General features: G+C 42.7%; 1 protein-coding gene across 2 annotated transcripts in view; it reads left to right on the top strand.

Moving 5' to 3' along the window:
• PTPN9 (protein tyrosine phosphatase non-receptor type 9) overlaps nucleotides 1-14,182 on the top strand; it is a 132,763-nt gene extending 118,581 nt beyond the window's left edge. For both annotated transcript variants that reach the window (XM_036272716.1, XM_036272722.1), the window contains exons 10-13: nucleotides 8,516-8,594; nucleotides 10,076-10,226; nucleotides 11,374-11,581; nucleotides 12,331-14,182. In XM_036272716.1, the coding sequence (XP_036128609.1) occupies nucleotides 8,516-8,594; nucleotides 10,076-10,226; nucleotides 11,374-11,581; nucleotides 12,331-12,545 (653 nt within the window). In that variant the 3' untranslated portion in view covers nucleotides 12,546-14,182. The remainder of the gene's footprint in view (nucleotides 1-8,515; nucleotides 8,595-10,075; nucleotides 10,227-11,373; nucleotides 11,582-12,330) is intronic.
• The last annotated feature ends 4,241 nt before the right edge of the window (nucleotides 14,183-18,423 follow it).

Genomic DNA, 18,423 nt, shown 5'->3' with positions numbered 1-18,423 from the left:
TGACTGGTTGCCTCCTACATGACCGCAACCAGGGCTGGGAATGAACCACAACCAAGGTATATGTCCTTGACCAGAATCAAGCCCATGACTAATCAGTCTGTGGACCGACGCTCTAACTGCTAAGCCAAACTGGCCAGGGCGGTGATAGCATAATTTTTAAAGGAAATGGTTACTTGATGTGATGTTGTGGCCACTAGATCTTGGCCTTTCACAAAGATTAGGGGTTATTAAGGAAGGCAGATGAGAGGTATAGAGTTTCTATATCAGATGTACCTGAAAACTCACTTTATAGAGATAAATTGGAGATTTCAACATGTAACACTAGTACAGGTTTTTGGATTGTGTCTTAGTATTGCCAACCCAAAGGGATGGGGCATCAAAAGAACTCATTGTCTAGTTAGATGCTCTTTATGGCCAGGAGGCCAGGAGTGGCCGTGGAACTTCCCAGAAATTTAGTCCAATCTATGAATGGGTGTTGATGTCCTGAGAAGCTTTGCTGATTCCTTTACTTTCATAGAGTATCACAGCAGTCTTCTGACAGTGAAGTACTGGGCTCTAAGAAGATTTCATACGGAGTTTTTATAAACGCTATTGCATGCCCAGTATTCCTTCTGACCTGATCTTTGCCATCCCAAGGAGAATATCAGTTTGCCTTATAAGAGGGTGGAAAGAAATCACAAAACAGGAGGACAAAATAAGCCCCCATATGGGCTTAAGACCCTTTGACCATTGCAGAACATGGGCAGCAAAAGATCTAGTGGGTACTTCCTTAACCAAGTGATCAAATTTTGTAGTACTAATAATGGACAAACAGATATTATATGCCTGCTGTTGTGATACAGTGAGAACTGTTCTGTATATGACCTATGATGTACGTTGCCAATTTTTAAGTCTGAATCTAATCATGAGAAACGAAGCAGACAAGTCCAGATTCTGGGGCATACAATAAGAAAACTGGCTTAGATTTTTCAACGTTAATGCCCCCCCCCCCCCAAAACAAGTTAGAAAAACAAAATGTTTAGAAAATTGTTCCAGATTAAAGGAGACTAATAAAGAGATATGATAACTAAAGGTAATATGTGATCCATGATCGAAACTTGTGTTTAGAAGATAAAACTGTTAAGGATTACTATTGGGACAATTGGAGACTATGTATTAGATACTTTTTTTTTTTTTATCCTCACCCGAGGACATTTTTCCATTTTTTGTTCAGATAGAGCGGGAGGGAGAGAGAGAGAGAAACATCGATGTGAAGGGACACATTGAGTGGCTGCCACCCACACGACCAACCAGGGCCGGGGACAAACTGCAACCAAGGTATGTGCCCTTAGCGGGAACTGAACCTGTGTCTCTCTGTACTGCAGGCCGACGCTCCAACCGCTGAGCCAAATTGGCCAGGGCTGTTTTTTAAAATATGTTTTTATTGCTGTGTTAGAGAGAGAGGAAGAGAGAAAGAGAGAAACATCGATGTGAGAGAGAAACATAGATCGACTGCCTCCTGCACGCCCTCCATCAGGGATGGGGCCTACAACCCGGGCATGTGCCCTGACCGGGAATTAAACCAGGACCTCTCAGTCCATGGGACGACGCTCAATCCACTGAGCCACACTGGCAGGGTCATATTTTCTGTTTTATTGAACTATTTGAAAGTAAGTTTCAGCCCAAAAATATTAAATGGAAAGTTCTAGAAATAATTTATAAGTTTTAAGTTGCATGACATTATGAGAAGCATGATGAAATCTAGCACTGTCCTGCTCTGTCCCACCTGGGATGTGAATCTACCCTTTGTGCAGTGTATCCATACTGTATATGCTACCTGCCTGTTAGTCACTTAGTAACCATCCCAGTTATTATATTGACTGTCACAGTACCACAGTGCTTATATTCAAGTCACCTTTACTTAAGTAGCCTGTCGCTATGTCACAATGCCTAAGTCATTCACCTCATCTTATTTCATCTCATAGGGGTTGTGTCATCTCACTTCATCACAAGAAAAGGGTGAATAGCATACAATAAGGTATTTTGAGACAGAGACCATATTCATATCTTTTGTTACAGTATATTATTAAAATTAGCTATTGTTGTTAATCTCTTATTGTACCTAATTTATAAATTATGTTTCATATGGCAGTGGGCACTGTTGCTCAGTGGTTAGAGTGTTGCCACCTGCATCAAAGGGTCGCGGGTTCAGTTCCTGGTCAAGGGCATATACTTGGGTTGTAGCTTTGATCCCCAGCCCCAAATGGGGTGATGCAGGAGGCAACCAATCGATGTTTCTCTCTCACACATCGATGTTTCTCTCTCTCTCTCTTCCTTCCCCGTCCCCCCTCTGTCCCTCCATTCTCTCTAAAAATCAATGGAAAAAATATCTTCCAGTTAGGATTAAAAAAAAAAAAATGTATCATATGTATGTATAGGGAAAAAACATACATATATGTATATAGGATTTGGTACTCTAGTTTTAGGCATCCACTAGGGGTCTTGGAAATGATCTCCCACAGATAATCAAGAAGTGTATAGAGAAAAGCAAATATTACAAAAGAGTAGCTAAAAATGATAGCTTTTGAACTAAAGAATATATGAGTACAGTACTATTCTTCCAATTTTTTGGCAGTTTCAAATTTTTCAAAATTAAAGTTGAGGGAGAACAAAAGGGAAAAGGGCCTTTGGATTCTTGATACATTGTTAATTGGTCTTATGGTCACAGGTTTATTTTTTTACCCTAGGAGGGATGACTCCCTCCAAAAGTAGTCCTTTCAATACCCTAAGAAGAAACAAGAGAACTCTCAGGGTAGATTTTTGGCAGATATAGGATATGATGTGATCTGCCTAAGAGAGTGGGGCCTTTGTTGAGGAGAATGGTATTGTCATGGTTGGGCAAAAAGAGGGTAAGGATTGGCTTTAGGGGGCCTCAGAATGCTCTTTTCTCCAGGTTTAGAAGGCAGTGGTGTTGCTCAGCATTGCTAATTGTTTTAAGGATTAGGTCTTTTAGGCTGGCTCTGTAGGCCCTGTCCAGGAGAAGAAACTCCTCCAGGAATATAGGACAAATTGTTTCTTGAGTCAAACACCAATCACCTTTAGATGGTGTTAGCACCGGAAGATGGGGGCCCTATGATGTGGAGAAGGATTATTTGATTTGCCTGGCTTACTTTCTTGGCTATATTTATACTGTTCTGATTTTTAATCATCATAATATTTTTGGTAATAATATATTTTATCTATTGAGAGTACATATTATATATCAGGTACATAATCTTCATCTAATTATTATAGAGACTTTGCAAGGAAGGTTTGCTAATCCATGAACAAACTAAAGCCCAAAAAGCTTACGTGACTTTGTATCACACAGCTAGTAAATGGCAGAACCAGGATTTGAAGGTATGTCTGTTTGGTTCAAAAGTCCTAGCAAGCCAAGTCAATGGATTGTTTTACCCATGTCAGCATAAACTGGTGACTTTATTTCTTCAGAAAAATCTGTTAAAGAGTCTAATCTGGGGACTTCCAGTCAAGATGGCAGTGTAGGTAAACACGGTACTCACTTCCTCCCACAACCACATCAAAATTACAACTAAACTACAAAACAACCATCCTTCAGAACCGCCTGAAATTGAGCTGAGTGGAAGTCCTTCAATTATGCAATTAAAGAAGAAGCCACACCAAGACTGCAATCAAGATTCAATGACAACAGAAGGGTGTGAAGTCCACACAGGGGTGTACCTCAAGGGCCCAGCTAGGTGACCAGGAAGGCTGTGCCACTGAACCCTATAGGACACCTACTACAACAGGCCACCCCAGGAAGCCCAGGAGACATAGCAACTCTATCTAATACATAGAAACAAACTCAGGTAGGTAGCCAAAATGAGGAGACAAAGAAACATGTCTCAAATGAAAGCACAGAACAAAAATCCAGGAAAAGAACTTAATGAAATGGAGATAAGCAATCTAACAGATGCAGAGTTCAAAACACTGCTTATAAAAGATGTTCAATGGCCCTGGCCGGTTTGGTTCAGTGGTTGGAGTGTTGGCCTGTCAACCAGAGAGTCCCAGGTTCGGTTCCCACTAGGGGCACGTACCAAAAAAAAAAAAGAATAATTTACAGGGAGTCAATACTAGAGTAAGTGAAGTCAAGAAGCAAACCATTGATTTGGAATTTAAGGAAGCAGAAAACACCCAATCAGAACAGCAAAAAGAAAACAAATCCAAAAAAAATGAGGATAGTATAAGGAGCCTCTGTGACAACTTCAAGTGTACCAACATTCACATCATGGGAGTGCCAGAAGGAGAAGAGAGAGGGCAAGAAATTGAAAACCTATTTGAAAAATAATGACAGAAAACTTCCCTAAGTTGGTGAAGGAAACAGACATACAAGTCCAGGAAGCACGGAGAGTTCCAAACAAGATGAACCCAAAGAGGTCTACACCAAGACACATCATCATCAAAATGCAAAAGGTTAGTCCTGGCCGGTTTGGCTCAGCGGTTAGAGCGTCGGCCCGTGGACCAGAGAGTCCTGGGTTTGGTTCCCGCTATGGGCACGTACCTCAGTTGCAGTTTGTCCCCGGCCTCGGTTGGGGTCATGTGGGTGGTAACCACTCAATGTGTCTCTTTCACATCGATGTGTCTCTCTCTTTCTTTCTCCCTCACTCCCTCCTGCTCTATCTGAAGATACTTGCAAAGATGTCCTCGGGTGAGGATAAAAAAAAATGCAAAAGATTAAAGACAAAGAGAGAATATTTAAAGCAGCAGGAGAAAAGCAGTTAGTTATCTACAATGGAGTTCCCATAAGGCTGTCAGCAGATTTCTCAAAAGAAACTTTGCAGGCCAGAAGGGAATGGCAAGAAATATTTAAAGTGATGAAGAGCAAGGACCTACAACTAAGATTACTCTATCCTGCAAAGCTGTCATTTAGAATCGATGGCCATATAAAGAGTTTCCCAGAGAAGAATAAGCTAAAGGAGTTCATCACCACCAAACCAGTATTATATGAAATGTTGATGGGTCTTGAAGAAGAAGATAAAAAATATGAACAATAAAATGGCAATAAATACATATCTATCAACAATTGAATCTACAAACAAAAATAAGCAGAACAGAAACAGACTCATAAATACAGAGAACTTTTTGTTGGTTGCCAGATGGGAGGGAGGTGGGGTGAAAAAGGTGAAGGGATTAAGAAGTACAAATTGGTGGTCAGACTGATGAACCTCAAAGGGAAGGGGGGAGGTGAGGTGGGAAGAGAGAAACCAATATAGGCATAACCAATAGACACAGACAATAGGGTGGGGATGGCAAGGAGGGGGGTGGGAGTGGGGAGAAGGGGGGAAAAAAGGAGGGACATGTATAATACATTCAACAATAAAGAGCCCTGGCCGGTTTGGCTCAGCGGTTAGAACGTCGGCCTGCAGACCAGAGAGTCCCGGGTTCAGTTCCCGCTAAGGGCATGTACCTCGGTTGCAGTTTGTCCCCGGCCCCGGTTGGGGTCGTGTGGGTGGCAGCCACTCGATGTGTCTCTCTCACGTCAATGTTTCTCTCTCTCTCTCTCTCTCTCTCTCTCTCTCTCTCTCTATCTCTCTCCCCTCCTCTCTCTCCCTCCCTCTCTATCTGAGATAAATGCAAAAATGTCCTTGGGTGAGGATAAAAAAAAAACAAAAAACAAAAAAAAACAATGAAGATAAGTTTTTTTGGCCCTGGCCAGTTTGGCTCAGCGGTTAGAGCGTCGGCCTGCGGTCCAGAGAGACCCGGGTTCGGTTCCCGCTAAGGGCACGTACTTCGGTTGCAGTTTGTCCCCGGCCCTGGTTGGTCGTGCGGGTGGCAGCCACTCGATGTGTCCCTTCACATCGATGTTTCTCTCTCTCTCCTTTCCTCTCTCTCCCTCCCACTCTATCTGTACAAAAAATGGAAAAATATCCTCGGGTGAGGATAAAAAAAAAAAAAAAAAAGTTTTTTTAAAAAGTGTCTAATCTGAGGAGTTCAACTTTTTTTTTGAGGAAATTATAACCTTCTCTGCCTGGCCTGAGTTTGAGTGTTATCTGGGTTACCAGCTGTTATGATAGGTAATTCCAATTTGGCAGTGGTTTGAATATGGAAAGTCAGGTATCTGAGAGCTGCTGTAGTGCAGGGTAGTGGGATGTGGATAAGCTGGGAGTCAGAGATGGGACAAAAGTATTCTTATTATCTCCTTAATATGTTTATTATGGTAATGCATATCTGTTACAGCAAATTTAGAAAATGAAGATGAAAATCACTCATGACCCTGAGACCCAGAGATAATGTTAACATTTTGCAGCATCTCCTTTTAAACCTTTTTCTATGCATATAAATATGTACAGACATATAAAACATCCAACAAAATGAGCTTTCTCTACATGATCTCTTTTTTCACTTGATGGTATTTTGTGCATACCTTTCCAGAACAAAAAATACAGATCCTATAATATCACCTTATGGACTGTTTAAATTAGAGGTGTGGGGATCTGTCCGGTGTTGCTCAGTAGTTAAAGCATTAGTCCTTGGACCAAAGGGTCGTGGGTTCACTTCCTAGTCAAGGGCATGTACTTGGTTTGCAGGTTCGATTTCTGGCCCCATTGGGGACATATGCAGGAGGCAACCACTTGATGTGTCTCTCTTATGTCAATGTTTCTCTCTCTCTGTGTCTCGCTATCTTTCCCTCCCACCCTCCCTCCCTTCCACTCTCTCTAAAAATCAATGAAAAAAAATATCCTCAGGTGGGGATTAACAATAATGACAACAAAAGGATTAACAAAATAAATAAATAAATTAGGGTATGCGATAATTTAATCCTCTTTTGTTAGACATTTAGCTTGTGTTCGAATCCTGACATGCTTTTGGCAGTGTCCACTTCTGCAAAGAGGAAATTCTGGTGTCATAATAAATGTTGGTGCTTGCTAAAAAGGTTTTAGCAAAAATGGTAGTGAAATCAGCGAACTTCTAGGACAAAATCAACCCTTGGTGCTTCCCTGCTTCCCTGAAACCAGAGGAGGAAAAGTACAAGGAACTATCCTGAGTTGTTCCTCCTTTGATTGAAAAGGAGTTGTTGGCTCACAAGTATCTTTAAAGTTCCTGCTGAGTGCCCATCCTGTGCAGGTTGTAACACAGGAGAACTTGATGACGTGGCCCTTGCTGCAGCACCATGTTTGCTGAGATATTAATTCTCACAAAGTAAAATGACTAATGTAAGACCATATACATTAAATGGTTAAGCTGTTTTGATCCAGCTGTGCCATCAAGATCTGAGAGGGGAGGAAGCCCTACAGGAGCGTGGTGGTCAGAGAAGGCTTCAATGAAGAGGCAGCACTTGAAAATGGGTAGAATGTGAATAGCCTTGGAGGTGACAGAGACTGCTTGAGCAAAGGAATAGTGGCAGAAGTGAGCATAATGTGTCTGTATTGTGACAAAGCAATTTTTTAGAAAGAATTAACTGGCAGGGATATCTAGAATAGATTGGAAGAGAGTCCTGTTCAGAAAAGTAAACCAAGATGGGAGTACAGTAACTCACATAAAAGATGATGTGATTGCTTCTCATAGCAGCGAAATTGAGCAGGAAGATCATAATGGGGACAAAAGGACAAAAACTAAAACAATTCAAAGGCCCAAAATCCCCTGGCCGGTTTGGCTCAGCGGTTGAGCGTCGGCCTGCAGACCAGAGACTCCTGGTTTCGGTTCTCGCTAGGGGCACATACCACCAAAAACAAAACAAACAAACAAAAAAAACAAAGGCCCCAAATCTCAAGGACTTGGTAGATAAAAAAAAATGGGTAAAGGCCCTGACCAGGTAGCTCAGTTGATCTTGATATACCAAGGTTGCGGGTTTGATCCCTGATTAGGGTGTATACGAGAATAAACCAATGAATGCATAAACAAGTGGCACAACAAATTGATGGGGTTTTTTTACTCTCTCTCTCTAAAATGAATATTATATATTTTTTAATTTTTAAAAAAGACAAAATGGGTCAGAGTTGATTCTAACTTTTAAGACTGAGTGATTAAAGAATGCCAGTACTGTTAACAAAGATGGGAAAGTGAGAGGGAAAGCTAGTTTTGAAGGAGGAAGCTGAATTGCAAATATGTTGGGTCTGAGGAGATAATGAGACATGGAAGGGGAACAGTTCAGTAGGCAACTGGTGATTGATTATAAGGCTTAGATGAGATGAAAACAACTGGAGACTTGTACACAGTTGATACTGTCAGTCTGGATATGACAGCTGAAGCCCTGGTAATAAGGCCCTGAGGGAGTCTGTAACAGTGCTTCTCAGACTGTAACCTACCTAAAGTTTCACCTGCGGACCTTGTTAACATGCAGTTGTGATTTCTAACATGGTCCCATACTATGCTGGTGCTGGGGTTCCAAGGGTCCACCTTGAATAGCAGGCATGTAGTGAGAAGAGCAGGGAGCCAGTGTATGTATTTTGGAGTTAATAGTTGGGAAGAACATAGAAGAGCCTAGGTAGGAAAAGAAGTGCTTCAGAGTCATGTACCTTGTCGTCTCCTTTCACTTCAGGCCCTTTGGAGAACACATATCGTGATTTCTGGCTCATGGTTTGGGAGCAAAAAGTCTTGGTGATTGTCATGACCACTCGGTGAGTTCATCCCTTTTCTTCCCATTGCTCTGTTTCTACCCTCACTCCAAGCATGGGTGAGTCAAAAGAGGAATTTAGCTCTTAGACACAGTGAAGATTACAAAAGCCATGGTTAAGAGTTTGAGATGTCATAGCTTTTTTTTAGCTGACTCAAAGTTAACTCAGCCAGGGTATGGTGGAGATTGATAGATCTAAATTGTCAAAGCTTTAATCCATGGCTCTAGTGACCCTGTGCCAGTTACAGCCTATTCTGAGGTCCTGGCTTATCCAAAAAAGGAAGTATTAGGAAACATGGGACAGTTCACTTTTAATCTGGTCTGTACTTCCTAAGGGCAGCTGTATTCCTGGCTTCTGAATTACCAGTTCCCCTTTGCTCTCCCTTTCACTGCTACTTTGACCATTTTCTGCTCATTTAGGCAGGAAGCTCTTAAAGAAAAAAAAATTTAGTTGTTTTTTTTTTGGTATGTGCCCCTAGCGGAAACCGAACTCAGGACTCTGGTCTACAGGCCAACGAACGCTCCAAATGGTGAGCCAAACCGACCAGGGCTGAAAAAAAATTAAAAAAAAAATTTTTTTCCCCTTTATTGATTTTAGAGAGAAAGGAAGGGAGAGGTAGAGAGAGATGGAAGCATCGATGAGAGAGAACATTGATTGGTCACCTCTTTTATGCCCCCCACTGGGGATTGGGCCCATAACCTGGGCATGTGTCCTGACCGGGAATCGAACCGGCGACCTCTTGGTGCAAGGTCGACGCTCAACCACTGAGTAACACTGGCTGGGCGAAAATAATATTTTTGAAATTTTGGGCTACATATCAGACAAAACTTCAGGAATTACTATTTCTTTTGTATTACCATTATCATTATGATAATTATAACCCATTCAGATGAGGAGAAAAAAATTAATGAGAGTATTAGCTTATTTCCCTTTCTCATGACACTGTTGTAACCACTTTTGATTTGGAGAGGATGTTGTGGAAGAAGTACCACCTTGGAGTACTTTGGAGACAGTGAAGTATAGTGAGGTGGACTTCAGGCCTTTACACAAACCTCAGGCTGGCATCCCAGGAGCTGTGCCTTTTCTACTCTATCATCTACGGGACCCTCATTGGGGAAGAAAATGAACAGTGGCTGAGATACAAGGCAGAGGGTTCAATCTGGCCCACCACATTTTCTCTACTGTTTTTCTTTGTCCACCCAGTATTTATCCCAGATATATGAAGAGTACCCAGAGGAAAGGGGCCAAATGATATAGTAGTTGCTCAATAAATGTCTGCTAAATGAGTACATACAGAAATGTTTGCTGTTACATCTGTTTAGAATGAAGGTTTTCTTCCTTTTCTGCCAAAAAGCAAGGGTGTGAGTTAGAAACAATGCAAGAGATGACACTGCTGACTAGGAGTACAGCAGGTCCTGGGGAGGGTATGGTGAGTGCTATGGAGAGGAAGGACAGAAGGCTTACCTTGCTCTGTGTGTCTTCAGCTTTGAGGAGGGCGGCAGGAGGAAGTGTGGCCAGTACTGGCCTTTAGAAAAAGACTCTCGGATCCGATTTGGCTTCCTCACAGTGACCAATCTAGGCGTGGAGAACATGAACCATTATAAGAAAACAACGCTAGAAATTCATAACACAGAGGTAAATCCAAGTTTCTATTTTCTCACATTTTTTTAAGCTAAGGAGAATCATTAATGTAAAGAAACTCTCCAAAGGGAATAGTCAGGATTCCAGGAGCCTTATAAGTTACTCCATTTTTTTGGGAATAGGATCAGGATATAGAATTCAGAGCCTATTTATAACTGTATTACCTTAACACAACAGTGGCATTATTTAGGAATGAAAGTTAGAAGAAATCTGGATCCTATAAACAGGAATTCTCCCCTTCCCAGATGTTAATCCTTCCCTTTGGGTGTAGAGAGAAGCAGTTATCGAGAAAGTTGAGGGTGGTAGGCAGGAATCTTTGTGGCAGGGATCCCAGGGCATCAAGAAATTGAAAAGCTCATTAAACAACAAATGTTGGCGAGGGTGTGGAAAAAAGGAGACTGTAGTACACTGCTGATGGGAATGCAGACTGGTGCAGCCACTATGGAAAACAATACGGTGTTTCCTCAAAAAATTAAAAATTGAACTTCCATTTGACCCAGTGATCCCACTGCTGGGAATATACCCTAAGAAGCCTGAAACACCAATCAGAAAGAATATATGTACCCCCATGTTTGTAGCAGCACTATTTACAATAGCTAAGATCTGGAAACAGTCCAAGTGTCCATCAGAAGACGAATGAATGGATAAAAAAGCAGTGGTACATATACACAATGGAGTGCTATGCAGCTGTAAGAAAGAAAGATCTCTTATCCTTTGAGACGACATGGAGGGACCTGGAAAGTATTATCCTAAGTGAAACAAGCCAAACAGAGAAAGACAAGTATCATATGATCTCACTTATTTGTGGAATATAATGAACATAACAGTCTGAGGAATGGGGTAGTCCCAGAGACGTGGAAGGGGGTACAGACTGACAATCCCCAGAAGAGGGGGTGGTGGGAGACAGATAAACCACAGAACTTATATGCATGTATCCATGAACAATGGACATGGACAACAAAGCTGGGGACAGGGCAGGGAGGGAGGGGGAGGGGGGAATCAGTGGGGAGAAAAGGAAAAACATCTGTAACAAAAATAAATAAATTAATTAATTAAAAAAAAAAGAAGACGTTGAAAAGCCAAAGGTAGTCAGGGTTAGCAGAAGTGACCTCACTAACTTTTTCTTCTTTTTTTATCTAAGGAGCGTCAGAAACGCCAGGTGACTCACTTTCAATTCCTGAGCTGGCCAGATTATGGTGTTCCCTCCTCAGCAGCTTCCCTCATTGACTTCTTGAGAGCAGTCAGGAGCCAGCAGAGGCTGGCTGTCAGCAGCATGGCAGCACACTCCAAAGGGCAATGCCCTGAGCCACCCATTGTGGTCCACTGCAGTGCAGGCATTGGCAGGACAGGTAATAATGCACCTGACACAGCTCTCAGGAACCTCTGGAGGCAGTAAGGGTGGGGGAGGAATAACCAAGCTCTTTGTTGCCGGATTGAGAGAATTTGGTCCATTGGTGGTGAATTGCCATGAAAAAATTCTTCTTTAATGTCCGTTTCGGTATCTCTATTGCTTAGTGTATGTCCAGAATATTCTCTTCACAAGCCAAGTCCTCTGAGGGTTGATGCTTTATACATCCCATTGACATGATCATCTTCTGACCCCATCACTTGCCTGGGTGTCCCAGAGAAGTGGTCATACCTGGTCTACCTCCAAGCTCAGCTGGGCTGTTGCTCCCTTCCCATCTCCCTCCCTGGGAGGTCCCACCTTGTTCCATTTCTCCATTCTGGATCCAATTAGCAACTTTAGCTTAAGGAGATGGCATTGCAGGGACTACTGGCATTTCTGTTCAGAGATCCCATTGGGAGGAGTCCAGGAAGAATAGGTTTGTGTTATTTCTCTGGAGAAATTGTAGTCTGAAAATGAGGGTTCAGATATGGGAGTGCTGTTGTTCTGTTTAGGATTGTCAATTTTCCACCTAATCTTCCTATTATCTCTATATACGTGCTGAAAGATAAGAGGCCTTCTCATTTCTCTGGCCGCCATTACTCACTGTACCCTTCTCCTCAACCCCTTTCAGGCCTGAGGCCCCTTGCCTTTAAATTCAGTCATCCAGTCCTGTCTGGGTTATTGGTATGACCACTTCTTTTCTTCCTTCAGGTACCTTCTGCTCACTGGACATCTGCCTGGCACAGCTGGAGGAGCTTGGTACCCTTAATGTGTTCCAGACGGTGTCCCGAATGAGGACCCAGAGGGCCTTCAGCATCCAGACCCCTGAGCAGTACTATTTTTGCTACAAGGCAATCCTGGAATTTGCAGAAAGGGAGGGCATGGTGCCATCCAGCCACAACCTCCTGGCGATGGAGGGTCAGTAACTGTCTCATGAGTTTCCTACTTGCTAGCCAGCCTTCTTCCTCAAACTACCCTGGACACTGCTGAGCCTATAGGTTGCCATCTGCCAACTGAAGCTATGGACCAACCTCTTTCTTGTGTCTCCCGGTACATGCAAGGCAGCCTTTCTTTCCCTTTGGCTAGGTAGATGTGAAATTGTTACTAGAAAGGGCCAGCAGCAATATGTTCTTAATTCCTAGCACCTGCCATTGAACTGTGCCTTATTAAAACCAAATTGTGGTTATTGATTTTTGCCAGGGGCTCCAAGCAAGGTAAGTGGGAAAGGAAACTCTCTCCCCCAATGCCTTTCCCAATGCCTTCTCCTTCTGGAGATCTCTTTTCCATTCCTTCCCTTTGCTAGGATTTGATGGGGAGGTTTGGTGAGCATTCCCCTTTCTTCCCAGAAAGCTTGACCAAGTTATATGTTCTAGAGAACGTCCTGAGTGCCAAGCACGTTTATACCTAGAGCGTATATTCTAGTCTTTTCTGTTATTCCGTGTGTATGTGTGTATGTACACTTATGTGTAGGGTTCCTATGTATGTGTGTATATAATATATATTATATGTGACAATATGGTGGTATTCTATAAATACATATACATACAGTTACTCCTTTGTAGAAGTTCCTGGGGCTCCATGTTGTAATTCAGGACTCATTGCTTCTCGTATCTTACTGTTTATCCTGGACTAGCAGGGTTTGGGGATCATGTTACCTGTTGTTAGACCACAGAGTGGTGGAAGAGGACACAGGCACATCTACTCTCCATGTCCTGCCACAGGCCTTCATCCTTATATAATGACTTAACTCTCTCTAGGTTGCTACCTTTTGGAGCCAACAATACTGGTTTGTGGTGACACTGGTTTAATTCAGCATGGATTGTCCTTACCTAATGATTTTCCTCCATTTACTTCACTGATTTTGGTAATAGACCTCCACTGTGATTCTCTTTCTTCATCCTATCTCTTGAGGATTGGAGCCTGAGAGTAGAAACGAACTCACTGAGCAGCCAGAGCCAAAAGCAATCGGTACAGTGTCTTGAAGGAAAGAGAAAGAGCCCAGCTATGAGAAAGGAAACTACTAGGAGAATCTTTCCCTGTGAGAATGAGTGAGGGACTCCTTTTTCTTTTGCCAGAATGTTCCTTTCCTTATGCAGCTTGGCCCTGTGCCCATCTCTTTCTGCCTAGTAGCCTGCCAGACCCTGGAGCTCAAGCTGGTTGGTTCTTTGTCAGTAAAAATCTTAACTCCTGGCTGGGTGAGGCAGTCCTCTGCAGTTATTATTTCCCTCCCATTCTCTCAACCTGTCCCCGTCTGCTCCCAGCCTACCCAGCCTGATGTGCCAGGGGTGGAATCGAGTCCCCACTGCTCTACATTCCCAAGAAAATCCCAAGAACCCCTAAAGCTTCCCCCATCACAGATGAGGTTGGTAGCTGATCAGACCTCAATGATTTTATACTGTAATAAGCTCTTGAATGTATATGTTCTTATTTTACAATCCTTTCATTTTGTATTTAATGTCAATGGACTGAGTCAGATTCAGAAAATAATTGTAAATGTTCATATTCAATATCTTACACTGATAGTTTTGTATTTACATATAAATATCCTGACATGATCAAACCCTTTTAGCTTCATAAATTTAGTAGCAGTGTGGGGCTGGGAAGGTGAGGAGGGTGGGGCTGTCTAAGAGCTGGTCTGGGAAGAATAGGGAGGTAGGGAGGGATTCAAGGCCGTACATAGTATCTGAGATGTTCAGGTCAGAAAACCATCTACCTTGCTCGTAGGCCTTGGTCTTAGCACCAGTTGAGTGCTTGTGGTGTGCCAATCTCTATGGTTGGTGCTCCCCCCTATTACTTCATTCAAACCTTACAATAATCCAATGAGAGAGTATTCTCCCTCCATTCTATTTCTATATAGATGAGGAAGGTAAGGTCCAGAGGATTTAAGTGATTTGCTCTAGACCTGAGCTGAAGTTGGCCTGCTTACAAAGTCTTTGGCCTCTTCACTACATGGCTGTTTTTCAAAGATCGAGATAGTATTTTGTCTATTGAAATACATGGTTTTTTTAGTTCTCTTTCAGAGCATAAATAGTTCTTAAAATTTCAGGTAATTGATCTTGAGGTCATGTTGCATGTAGTAGACTAGAAGGATGACAGGAGTTGGTGACTGATTCTCCCAAATAGGACCTCCTTATATAGGGTCTTCAGGTTTGCAGAGTACCAAAGGAGTCATTCTCACAGGGATACTCCATGCTTATGGGTACACTGGTGTTTGTGGGAAGATCTTGAATCATTTACATCTCTTTCTTAGAATGGAACCAGAAGCTTTATCCACATAGGACCATTCCCCATGCCATATAGCTACTCCCTATTGACAGCCTGCCCAGTTGGGACAGTTCTGGCCCAGAGTGTGTGAAAATATTGAGGTGTTGTTTTTGTTTTCTTTATTGATTTTAGAGAGAGAAGAAGGGACAGGGAGAGAGAGAGAGAAAAACATCGATGAGAGAGACTATTGATTAGCCACCTTCTGCATGCCCCCCACTGGGGATTTGGCCCACAACCTGGGCATGTGCCCTGACCGGGAATCGAACCGGCGACCTCTTGGTGCATGGGTCGAACCTCAACCACTGAGCCACACCGGCCAGGCGAACCACACACTCTTTTTTCTTTTTGTAATTGATTATTTTTAGGGAGATAGAAACATTGATGTGTGAGAGAAACATCGATCAGCTGACTCCTGCATACCCCCTACTGTGCCCTGACCGGGAATTGAACAGGGACCTGTTAGACCATGGGACAATACTCAGTCTACTGAGTCACACTGGCTGGGCTGAGGTATTCTTAAAAGTGGCAGCAGTTGACATTTAGTGGGTGCTTGACTGTCCAGGTATTGTTTAAAGTGCTTCCTAAAGCCCTGGCCGGTTTGGCTCAGCAGTTAGAATGTCAGCTGCGGACCAGAGTCCCGGGTTCGATTCCTGCTAAGGGCATGTACCTTGGGTTTGTCCCCTGCCCCAGTTGGGGTTGTGTGGGTGGCAACCACTCGATATGTCTCTCTCACATTGATGTTTCTCTCTGTCTCCCACTCACTCTATCCGAAGATAAATGCAAAAATTTCCTCCGGTGAGGATAAATAAATAAAGTGCTTTCTAGGTATTATTTCATTCACCCTCAAAACAACCTTTTGAGGTAGGTTATTGACAGACGAAAAATGCTGAAGCACAGGAAAATTAATTTGCCACTAAGAACCTGGACCATCTGATTCCAAAGTACCTGATGTTACTGTTAACTCTTAAATTAGATTCTCTATAAGGATGCATCTCCTGATCTGCCAACAAATTATTCTTGAGTTTCTGACTTAAGAGCTGAAGAGTAGAGAAAATGATTAAACCATTCCTTTCCCAGGATGATCCTCTATTCTCTTGGGGGCAAGCAGGCATAAGAGGTGAACAGAGATACCTGAAATCTGGGAGATCAGAGAGGGTAGGGGTTTGGTGAAATGTGCAGGAAATAGGACTAAATGATAAAAGATCTGGAGGAGGTAGAGTCGAACTGTCATATTTATTTGAAGGGGCTGTAAACCATTGCTCTTTAAATTCACAAATTATGCATGAGCTCCTTCTTACATGTCTGAGAGTTAGCAAGGTTATCACTTGCAAGAGCTTCATAAAGATTCAGATTCCATGCCCGGCCAGCATGGTGACCCAAGAGGTTGCCAGTTCGATTCCTGGGCAGGGCACATGCCCAGGTTATGGGCCCAATCTCCAATGGGGGACATGCAGGAGGTGGCAATCGATGGTTCTCTCTCATCGATGTTTCTCTCTCTGTTTCTCCCATTCCCTTCCTTCCTCTTGCTCTAAAATCAATAAAGACAAAAAAAAAAAATTAAAAAAGAAAAAAGGTTAAAAAAAGAGATTCAGATTCCTGGATTCTGCCCAATACGGGATTAAATGATTGAAGAATGAGCAAGCACTGTCTTTGTCTGTGTCCCTGACTTTGAGGAAGGATAGCAAATTGATGTCTTCTAAATCTGAAAACGGGGATCAATAGCACCATTGCCATTATTTACTTTTAGTTTTACTATTGGGAAGATAATCAATACAGTGTGAACCTACCTGTTTTAGGTTTTAAAGGAGGTGAAGAAAGGGGAAGACAGCAAAGAAGGCCAAATCTGTTCAGAAAGGCAAGGTTTTCCACGCAGGAGATTTGGTGAACAAAGCAAGAGAACCCACAATCAAATGCTGTATTGTATAGTTGAGAACATAAGATTAAAAAGTGTTCAGGGGAGACAGCATCGTGGTCAGACTCAGTCTTCTACTTTTAATTTGATTGCTATTTTTTTCACCTAACTTATACTCCCTCTAGCATTGGTCCCTTCATCCTGCCCACCCCTCTCAGCTAGGATGGGACTCCTGAAGTGAAGGTTTTCCTAATGTCCTCAGCCTAGGAGACCCACCATTGTCAATCTTTATGTTGCCATTTCATTTGCAAGTAAATGACAGAATGGCACTATTTTAGCATTGTCGCTTGAGGAAGATGGGACTCTTGCCCTTAGAGGCATCCCCTCTCTAGGAACAACCAAACATATATAATGGAAACTCACAAATCAGATCTGGAGGGAGATGGGCCAGATAGAAAAGCTTTCCTAGACTGACTGAGCTCTTTGGTAATTTTGAGGTCTTACCACTCAAACCAAGCCAAATCCTAGCTTCCTTTGGTAAAATAAGGGGTTGCATTAGATGATCCTACTACAGGCCCTCCAATTCAAAGGGTCTAGTTCTTTGTTGGAAAGTGTGAAGTTCTGCAGAGGAACTATCAGGACCACCTCTGGGTGGGTCAGCTTCCACTTCCCTATATTACCTCAGTTTTCTACCCACTTGGCCCCCAACTTGGAAAACAGGTCAAGTCTCCCTATAATTCATAGACCAATGCATAGCCTTTAAGGCTTTCATGCTGCTCCATATGGGGCAGACAGAGTGACTCAGAGTCAAGGAATGAACCAACTAAGGATCCAGAGCTCTCAGCCAAAGTCATAGATTTGTCTCAGGTCTTGGTCATTACCCACTTACTACTGTTAGCTCACCAAGGTCAGGAACTAAAGCTCCCATGAGCTTGGGAACCAGATTTTTTCTTGGGAGGTTATCTGCCCCATAGTTACAATCACAAAATAGTGGTGAATATTAAGTGTTTTCAACTACATTGCTCTTAACCACAGAAAAGAATGTGTCGTCTTCACAGGTAGAAATTTAGCACTCAGAAAATTTGCTGCAGCCCTGGCCAGTTTGGCTCACTGGTTGGAACATCGGCCTGTGGACCAGAGAGTCCTGGGTTCGGTTTCCACTAGGGGCACATACCAAAAAATAAAAATAAAAATTTGCTGCAGTGTTTTAATTTCTTTTCACCTATCACCACAGCTTTCATAAAATCCTTTTGTTTAAGCTAAATCTACATGCTGCAATGTTATACACCCATATTTTTTCTGGTAAGACCAATGTGGATATAGTTGACTGGGAACAGTGATTTCTTTTCAACAATTTAGGATAGTTGTTAGGACTGAGATGAAGATGAAAGTAGGAAGGCAAGAAAGTGAGATGTAGGAGAAGATGGTCAGGGTGCACAGTGCCCCTTCCCCACTCCAGGTTCACTTCCTTCTACTCCTCCACATCTGAACCTGGCTACTTCTCTAAGCTAATGTGGTTGTCCAAACTTCATGACTTACCAGATGCACAGCTGAGCCTAGGTCAGCCAGCTTAATCTGTAGGGTCTCCGTTTTACTTCCTTGACCTTTAGTGAATATTTGTTCTATAGCCAGTGAATGTATGGAGTCTGATGTTCAAGGCAGATACACTGGGCTGGAGATGTCAATTG

The sequence above is a fragment of the Molossus molossus genome, unplaced genomic scaffold (genome assembly GCF_014108415.1).
Source record: "Molossus molossus isolate mMolMol1 unplaced genomic scaffold, mMolMol1.p scaffold_m16_p_1, whole genome shotgun sequence".
Lineage (NCBI taxonomy): Eukaryota > Metazoa > Chordata > Mammalia > Chiroptera > Molossidae > Molossus > Molossus molossus.
This window is presented reverse-complemented; position numbering and strand designations above follow the sequence as displayed.